General features: G+C 41.4%; 1 protein-coding gene and 1 pseudogene across 1 annotated transcript; one reads left to right on the top strand and one right to left on the bottom strand.

Annotated features, from left to right (window-relative positions):
* The first annotated feature begins 296 nt into the window (after positions 1-296).
* adra2c (adrenoceptor alpha 2C) lies at positions 297-3809 on the top strand. The gene has a single exon (XM_012870118.3). It carries the CDS (start codon positions 1101-1103, stop codon positions 2451-2453), a length of 1353 nt encoding a protein of 450 aa, XP_012725572.2. The 5' UTR covers positions 297-1100; the 3' UTR covers positions 2454-3809.
* A 3309-nt stretch (positions 3810-7118) lies between these two features.
* On the bottom strand, positions 7119-7283 carry LOC118563255 (annotated as a pseudogene).
* Positions 7284-9590: the final 2307 nt, after the last annotated feature.

Here is a 9590-nt window from a genome sequence, read left to right as displayed (position 1 = left end):
GGTGAATACAGTATGTGTAGTGGCCTCATCCTAATCAGACAACGCACCGGCAAAATTATGTAACAATATCAGCTAAATTACCTCTCAAAATCTGAATAACATAGAAATAATATTTTTTATATATATATATATATATATATATATATATATATATATATATATATATATATCTGGCTCTGTGATCAAAAGTAAACAACTACGCAACATAAAGGGGTGATTCGCATAAAGCCTATAATATCGTTCACATGGTGCCATAGGTGCGTGTGTTTCCCATGAAGCGTCCCCGCTGAGCTGACTGTAGCAATACTGACCTCCAGTGTGAGCGATAGAAGGACGGAGCAGAGCGCGTTGTCCTTGGTCCGGGACTTCACGCCTGCCAGTTTGCGTTTTGGCAGCAATCTGAGCCTCTCCGTGCATGCCTCTGCTTTCTCTCTCTCTCTCGTCTTCTCTTTCTCTCTCTCTCTACAAAATAAGTTTCAGTCTATCTTTTTTAAAGACAGAAAGAAAGATTACGAGAGGCATATTTTCCTGATCAGCTGTCAATGCATCCAGACACGGCTTATACGCATTGGCTGATTTAATTGGGTGTTTATCGTGCAAAAGTTATTACCGTTTTAGGTGTTTTGATCGCTCCGTCATTCACCCCGTCTTTATCCTTCAGGGTGGAGCAGACCAGTTCTTCCTTCTTTTTTTTTTTCTTTTTTTTTTTTTTTGCAAAGGACACGTGGTTGTTACAAACCTCTCTCAGGACGCAGCGGGGAGGCGGAGGTGGAGAGATGCGGGCGCAGTCGGGATGGGAGAGGACGCTGTGAGGAGGCTGCCGCTTTTTATTCATGGATATTTGGCTGCTGAGTCTCGCGCACGTTTTGGGGTAAATACTTTTAAAAAAAAGACTCGCGTACCGGAACATTTTCCCCATCTCTTTTTTTTTTTCTCCAAAGGAGAGACTTGCGCTGAATGTGGACGGTTCCAGGTGGGGAGGAGAGGAGAAAGCTATCTGATGTAGGTAGATTTATTATGCAGTGAGATATGCTCTCAATTCTTAATAAGGCTTTCCATCGAACATTTACTTTTTTTTAAAGTCATACACTGGTCAAAGAATGGATTTCTTCAATATTTCCAGCCTGGAAAATGGAACAGAGGTGGGAAATATCTCTAATTCCACATCTGAGAGCTCTGAGTACACCCAGCTCGCGATCTGGGGTCTGGCTGGACTTGTCAGCTTTCTCATTTTGTTTACAATAGTAGGCAACGTCCTAGTTGTTATTGCAGTTTTAACCAGCAGAGCTCTCAAACCACCCCAGAACCTCTTCCTGGTGTCTTTGGCCAGCGCGGACATACTGGTAGCCACCCTGGTCATGCCCTTCTCTCTCGCAAATGAACTTATGGGCTATTGGTTTTTTGGCAAAATCTGGTGTGACATCTACCTGGCTCTGGATGTTTTATTCTGCACCTCTTCCATCGTTCACCTCTGTGCCATCAGTTTGGACAGATACTGGTCTGTGACACAGGCAGTAGAGTACAACTTAAAGAGAACACCTAAACGTGTCAAAGGCATGATCGTGGTGGTGTGGCTGATCTCAGCTGTGATCTCCTTCCCTCCACTGATTTCAATGGACAGGAGCAGCAGTCAGGAGAGACCCACGTGTCAGCTAAACGATGTGACCTGGTACATTCTCTACTCTAGCATTGGATCCTTCTTTGCTCCCTGTGTTATAATGATCTTGGTCTACATTCGAATATATCAAGTGGCGAAAACCAGGACCAGGACACTGTCGGAGAAGAAGAGGGGTGTGGATTCCCCTCTAGAAAATGGGATGGACCAAACCGAGCCGGGCATGGGAGGGTCCATTAAGTCCACCCAAGGTGGAAGCATGAAAGGGCGAGAACGTGAGAACGGGCACTGCCAAGAGCAAACAGCTGGATCCGCTCAATCGAATGAGCCGAAGCATCCGACAAACAACCATGATGACGAGTATGAGGATAGCAGCTCATCAGACGAGAAACCAAAAAAGTGCATTGGCTCGTCGAAACAACACCATAATGACAGGAAAGACAGAAAGTCCAGCAGGAAGAGCAGCTCTGCTTCCAAATACTCCAGCAGGAAGTCCCGTTCCAGCTCAAAGTCCTTGGAACTGTTCTCCTCCCGTCGGAAACGCCGCAGCACCGTCAATCGGAAGAAGATCTCCGCCGCCCGAGAGAAGCGCTTCACGTTTGTTCTCGCTGTGGTCATGGGCGTTTTTGTCGTGTGCTGGTTCCCGTTCTTCTTCTCTTACAGCCTGTATGGCATCTGCCGCGATCTGTGCAAGATCCCGGAGACGCTGTTCAAGTTCTTTTTCTGGATTGGTTACTGTAACAGCTCCCTGAACCCGGTCATCTACACCATCTTCAACCAGGACTTTCGCAGAGCCTTCCAGAAGATTCTCTGTAAGTCATGGAAACGCTCCTTTTGAGGGAGTCCTGCATGACCGCGGTTTTATTAGGTGGACACAAAGTCAAATGTTTCATGTCGTCTGACTAAGGAAGCCTGATGTGCTTTCACGCACTTGCTTTCAGGGATCATATTAGGAACGACAGGACAGTAACAGGTTGCCAAGTTTAGATCCATGTTTCAAAAAGGGAATAAAACGAAGGGAGTAAACAGACGAATTAGGCATCTGTGTCTCTCAGACTGCTTTGGGACTCTGATCTGGGCTTCAGCTCATTCCCTCTAATGGTTTTGTCTCCTCATTAAAAAAAAAAAAAAAGAATCAGACTCCAGCCGTTCTCTGTGATGCATGCCGGCCACAGTGGCTGCCTTTGGATGAACCTGACAGCAGTTTACAGAAGAGCTCAGTTAATAAACTCACAACACTATAACTGAATATAATTCGAAGGCCTTGACAATCTTCATGATACTGTTGTGATATTAGTATCTTTTTATCTGTCTATTTACATGTTGTTTCTTGACCTTACTGTTCTCACACTCTCAACATGAGGACCAATGGGACAAAGGGGCTCCTTGCTTACTGTATAAGTAGCAAAAACCGTTTCACCAAAAAAAAAAAAGGACAAATATACAAACCGATGGACAAAAGATCTCCTATCTGCGCTCATTACCATGTGTGAGATGAACCTAGCCATCAGGACACGGCGCATGATAAACCCGGACTTGATGGTGTGCGCAGAAGAATGGCAGCACAGACAATGCTTCTTTTTTTTCTTTTTTTATTTCATACCTTCGCATATTCTTTCTCCCCTCTGAGAGAGTAGCTTGAACGTGGACTGAGAGGCACATGGATACTCACTGAGGCTCTACTATGCGCATAAGCAAGAAGACGGAGACAATGTGGGCAACATATGGATATTTTTTAGGATAAAGTTAGCTGCATCTTACCTCGACTGCCCGTCTGGGATTGTTTGTATGTGTGTCCGCTTGAGTGTCTGTCTGCTCCTGACACAGACTCCCTTCCCTTGATGCTCATGTCTAATGATTGCTGCTCATAGAATGATAAAAAAAAACATGTACAAACTTATGTCATGTACACAAATACATGAAAAACATTTAATCCGCTAAAATGTTCCTCTATCCAGCCAGAAGGGCTGATTTTCATGTGTAAATAATTGAAAAGAGTACTTTACTATCATTGTGTGGTGCCTCATAATCACACGTGTTGATATGATGAAAATGTTTTGTTTAATGAGCAACGCTCTGAAGTATTTTCCTGTTACAACAAGCTGTGTCCGTCTTTTTTTCTCCCTAAAGGAACAAATGTTTACTTATCTGGTTTGAGCACATCTGAAATTATCTAATAAAGACGTTTTCTGCAGCTGTCCTCTGAGAACCTGCCTTGCATGTTTTATTGCATCTGCTCTGTTCATTGTGACTTCTAAAAACACATGGCATATTCACGACAACGACTCGCTTGTGTGAATTGGAAATGCAGATGTTTATATGGACTGTTTGCTATTTAGTGTTTGAATGAATCAAATCTGTAATACTAAAATTAAGTAAGGCTGGTTCAGAGACTCCCAGCATGGGTAAAGAAAGCTCCAGATTAAGTAAAGCGTAGCTCAAATTATGCATATCATACGTTCCAAATGTATTCACTCCGTTTGACTTTAAACAAACTTCGTTTGACTTTTGTTGCATAAAAACACAAACCTCTACGTATTTAATTGTTTTTTTATGTAGTAGAGCAAAGCAAACTAGTGCATGATTAGGAGATGAAAGAAAATAATGCGTGTTTTTCACATTTTGCCACAAATAACTATCTGAAAGGTGTGGTGATCATTGCTATTCTGCCCCGCTGAGACAATATTTTATAGAAACCCTCAATAACTGCAATTACAACTGTCAGTTATTTGACTTTTGAGGTATGTTTATGCCTGTGCCAGTTTTTCTCATCTAGACTGACTTTTTTGCCCATTCTTCTTTGCAAAATAACACGACTCTAGTCAAACTGGATGGAGAGCATCTGTCTAAAGCGATTTGCAAGCCTTTCCACGGTTTCTGAATTGGATTTAAGTCTGAACATTTTAATACATGCTAATCTCAATCATTCTTCTGTAAACCGGGCTGTAGGCTCATTGCTCTGTTGGAAGGTGAACCTCAGCCCCAGTTTTTGAGTCTTGTCCAGCCTCTGGCATGTTTTGTTTACGGGATAGTCCCCTCTACCCCACGCTATCCAGCTGATGACCAAATCTGATCAGATTCCCTGCTGCTGCTGCTGCTGAAGAAAACAGTTCCACTGCACCATAATGCTTGTTTCACAGTGAGGTAGTGTACTCAGGATTATGTGCAGTATTTTTTCTGCCACAATAGCATTTTGTATGTTGGCCAAAAAAGTTCAGTTTTACTCTTCAGCGACCCGAGAACTTTCTTCCACAAACTTGATGTGTACCAGATATGGCTTGCGAGAAAATGCAATTGAAATGTTTTATGGCTGTCTTTACACAATGGCTTTTCTTCTTGACACTCTTTAATGAGGGCAGCTTTGTGGAGTGCACAACTAAAGCTTGTTATGCCCCATGAGAACAAAGAGTTTTTGTCTCGTAGTCGGGGTGGGAGGAACACAGAAAAAGTAAAACTTTGCCCTGCTCATCTGCAGAAGTTAGCTCCACTATGCACTTGTCACTGAAGATTGGGAGGGTGGGGGACGCAGAGAGCCGAGCTTAGACGTAGAGCTAAAAATTGAGGAGCGTGCACATAATAGCTCACGGTGTGCTCTGGCCTTATTTCAAAAGACTGCGAGCACTGGGGGTTCGCAGTGCTACGGAGGTGGGACTACCCTGCTAGGATGATTTATAGAGAAAACGCTGTGAGTGAGCAGAATTAGCATGTTCGACCGCTTAAACCACCAGAGTTGAACTGAACTGAAGGACTGCAGTTCGACAGGTGGGTGACACATGTTCGCCTTTCAAACCTAAACACGCCCATCTAAATCCTGTCCAATCACAGTACAGTAGTTGGACATCCTGTGAGAACAAAGTGCTGCCCTGATGTTGTGTCAGGGAGCAGGGAGACCCTCCAAGATAGGGCAGGGAGATCAAAATAATGTGATTTGCTTTGGGAGCAAGACAAATTGTATGCAGCTCCTCCAGAGGCACCATGGTCTTCCTGGGTGCTTCCCAGATTATTAATGATAAAACATGTATATTTCACTTCCCCTCCACTGTCACAAAATGATTTCTGGTGGTCCATCATGCTAAACCTCAATAAAATACGTTTACGTTTTTCGTTGTAATACGAAATACCTTTGCAAGATATGGTAACAACCGAGTTTTTCATCATAAATATTAGACCTAAAAGGCTTAACATTTTATTAACCGTTATTTTCCTTAATCCACTGTTTTCACATTTAAAAAAATACCTTTGCCTTAACACCTTCCTGACTAATGATCTGATATGAATAATAAGAACTAATTGAGAAGCTTATGTCTATTTTGGTTATAATGCACATAGAGGATTTTTGAGATTTCTGTCATAACTGTGAAGAAAAAATAACATTCCCCCTATCACTCAATATTTCAGTAAATTTGCCAATAATTTAGTTGATTGAAATGTAATAATATTTATTGACTAGAACTAGGCTACAACTACGATGACTACCAATAACTACAATCCAATAAATTGTAACAAAAACAAAACTAAATGTTAAAACAGCAGTCGTCAAGTTTGGATAGGACCTACCTAACAGGTTGATGGTTTGGAGGAAGTTATTCATTTCATAACAGAATAAAAAGTCAAAACATGAATCTGGTTTTACAGTTACTTCTGAAGCTGACTTACTTGGTGATGACTCACTGGCTATATCTGAAAGAATGTCATATTACTTTCTAATAAAAAGAAGTTTATTTATAAAGACTTGTGTAGCCATGACTGCTTAGAGTTAAAGGGGTATGTGGCTCATCACAGCTGTGACTCTGTGCTAGCTCTGCCTCAGTAATAACAATGCGACTCTCATTCTCTTTACTGAGGTTCATAGCAAAAATGTTCATTGAAATTTTTCATAAAATTGGTGGCTACTAGATTCTAGGTTGTCAGTTTTCTAACCTACTGTAAAAATATAAATAACCCTGAACACTAAAACTCTGTGTGCATCTACAGGTTTATTCTATTTTGAACTATAGATGGAAAAACATATTTTTAAAGGTGTATATTCCAGAAAAAAGTTCTCAGTTATTTATTTTTGGCAGCAGATAGGTACATGTTGACAATTAAGTTCTCAACAGATCTATTGTTTCGTGTTTTTGGGCTGTGGGAGGAAGCCCAAAAGCACCTGGAGAGAACCCACGCATGCACAGGGAGAACATGCAAAGACCTGAGGCTGGGATTCGAGCCCAGGACTTTCTTGCTGCAAGTCAGCAGCGCTACCAACTGGGCCACTTTTCAGCCCCGATTAAGCACTCAATCATCTTTATTTTTTGGCATGGCAACACACATTCCAGTTAATTTTGTCCTTTGCACTTAACCTTAGAGAACAGTGGCTGCCTCTGTGCGTCGCCCACGGAGCATTCTGGGGCCAAGAGTCTTGCTCAGGGACACAGAGTAGCGGTCGGTGGATTTGAAATGGGGAACTTGCACCCTTTCTCTAACCATTAGGCCACCATACCCCAATGAGGAGAGGTAATATGCCTGGAGGTCGACACAGGGAGTGGATGGAACAAGCTCTGTTCCATCTGTCTGTTTCAAAAATCAATTTAATATATGGTCCCTGGGTAGGTGGTCTATCAGATATTAAACCGATAAGAACAGATATTAATATATATATCTAATCTGAGCCAAAAGGCTGAGAAGCTTCCATGCCCAATTAGCTCAATGCATCATGTCTTTTGTAAAAAGTAAGACGATAGCAGGTAATTCAAGCAGAACTGAAAAGTGCTTTGGATATTACAGGGTGTTACAGACTGGGAAAATGTGGGCGTAGTGATTCGCTGCAGTCAGATTGCTTGTCAGCCTCACAGTGACAACAAAATTCAATACTTCCCACAATCCTAGAGTATCTTTGGGTTTATTTCTAAGCCCATGACTGAACCACCTGAGTGGCGTCTCCCTTTATTTTTCTTATGCGAAGTCATTGTTGACTGGCTCTCCTGGCTCAGATATGATTGTGCCACGCTTTGAAAAAGGAAATATCCACTCTCCCAAAAGCTGTCAGAATATTCTTTTATTCAAGTCTGTATGGAGCTATTTAGAACATAAAGGCTGAAAAGAGGAAGAAAACATCCTGAATCTGTGTTGTTTAACATTCCCCTCTAGGGTGTCTACAGCTACGAAGAAATCACAGATTCTATCTGTTCTGTTCACACAAACAAAAATGTTACATGTTGTCTTTTTTCCACCCACTGAGGGCTTCTGTGTCGTTACTTCATAGTTTGGCAACCATGACTTAAAGTACATTGGAAATAATTGTGGTGAGTGGTTATTTATCAGCTACTGTGTTCAGATTAAACAGGATTTTTTGTTGATTTATGAAGTTGGAGTTGCACTATTTACTATTTTTTAGGGCAAACAAGGTGAAACATTGACCCTTCCTCCGTCATCATGCTGAGCATGGCTAAGTATGTCTATAAAATATTACGAGTCTACATTAGGGATGCACAAGATTATGTTTGTATTTGAGGCTTTATGAAAATATAATATTTCAACTATTTGCTTAAATTGTAAATTACTTTTTTAAAAGATTGCTTCAGCAGTGAAACATTCATTATGAGGTGTCCTTGTGGAATTGCTAATAGGAATATTTACATTAAATGTTACTTATTGAAAACATTTTAAAATATTCACGTCAGATTAAATGCACCAGATCAAATCCTATGTACCTTAGATTTAATTACACAAATAAATCAAACAACTATTTGGATTTACTAATGGGAGATCAGTGTTAGGCCATTAAAACATAGATTTTTTCCCACCACAGTTATATTTCCTGCTGAGCCTGTAAGGATCAAAGATTTGTTTACAAAATCTGATTTTTGACAAGATGGATAAAAAGAACACATTGTTATTCAGTTCAATTCAGTTTAATATTACTTCATTAATCTTAAATGGAAGTAAATATTTAGTGTCCTCAAAGAGTCATTATAAATGGTGTTGGCTGTGGGCAGGAAGGATGTCCTGTAGCGAACTGGACTACTGCGTATCTGAAGAAGTCTCGGACTGGAGAAACTGTTGTTATGCTACTTTCATGAACAGGCAGCTCAGACGTGTCCGTAAAATTTTTGTGAAGCGTACTTCTTTGTACATTCATCTTCAAAGGCTCCACAGCAGTCACCAGAACAGAATCAGCATTCATTATCAGGTTGTTGATTTCACCTTTCAATAATTTGTATATTTTGACTGTAGAATAAAAAAAATACACTAGTCTAAAAGTTATTTCAGTGCTTAAAAACAATCTTTTTGACAGAGAAGTCAAAGTGGCCAAACACTTGCCTAAGGTTGCCAACAGGGGGCAGCATAGAGAGAGGATCACAGTCCAGCTAGCAGCTTAAAGGTAGAGTGAACAAATTTTCCAGAAAATGTGGGTAAGAAATTACCTGACTCCGCCAGATAGATTGGCTCCGCATATCCATCTGGAAACCTTCCGTTGAAGTAATTTTGGGAAGGGGCGAAAATACTGGTTAGCTGATTGGCCTATGTTGGTGATAGACGGGCCAAATGAACCAATCAGATTTGTCGTCGCTCTGTTACGAGCGACGACGAAAACACAACCACAAGCCAAGCTACTCTTGCAGCTGCAGGTAAAGGCTCGTTAGCTCAGCAAAGAAATATTCTGTAATTCCGATAAAACTTGCTCGATAGCCACGCTAACGCTAGTTTCATCGGCTGAAGCCGCCATGTTCTTTAGACTGAACTGTTGCGCTTCCCGTTGCGTCACACCTCAACCCGCCTCAAAGCCAACGCTGATTGGACGTTCGTTTGGTGAACGGCTCCAAATTTTCTTTAACGGAGAGTAGCCAGACTGATCTGCGAGTGAAACCTTGAAAGCTCGCGAGATCAGGATGGTCTCACGAGGCTAGGTAAGAAATGCTCAGGTCACTTTTTGAATAACTGGGCGCATGCACAAGGCTTATCTGCTTTTCCATTCCTAAAAATCTCCCAAATTCAC

This window comes from Fundulus heteroclitus, chromosome 5 (assembly GCF_011125445.2).
Source record: "Fundulus heteroclitus isolate FHET01 chromosome 5, MU-UCD_Fhet_4.1, whole genome shotgun sequence".
In the NCBI taxonomy this organism is placed as follows: Eukaryota; Metazoa; Chordata; class Actinopteri; order Cyprinodontiformes; family Fundulidae; genus Fundulus; species Fundulus heteroclitus.
This window is presented reverse-complemented; position numbering and strand designations above follow the sequence as displayed.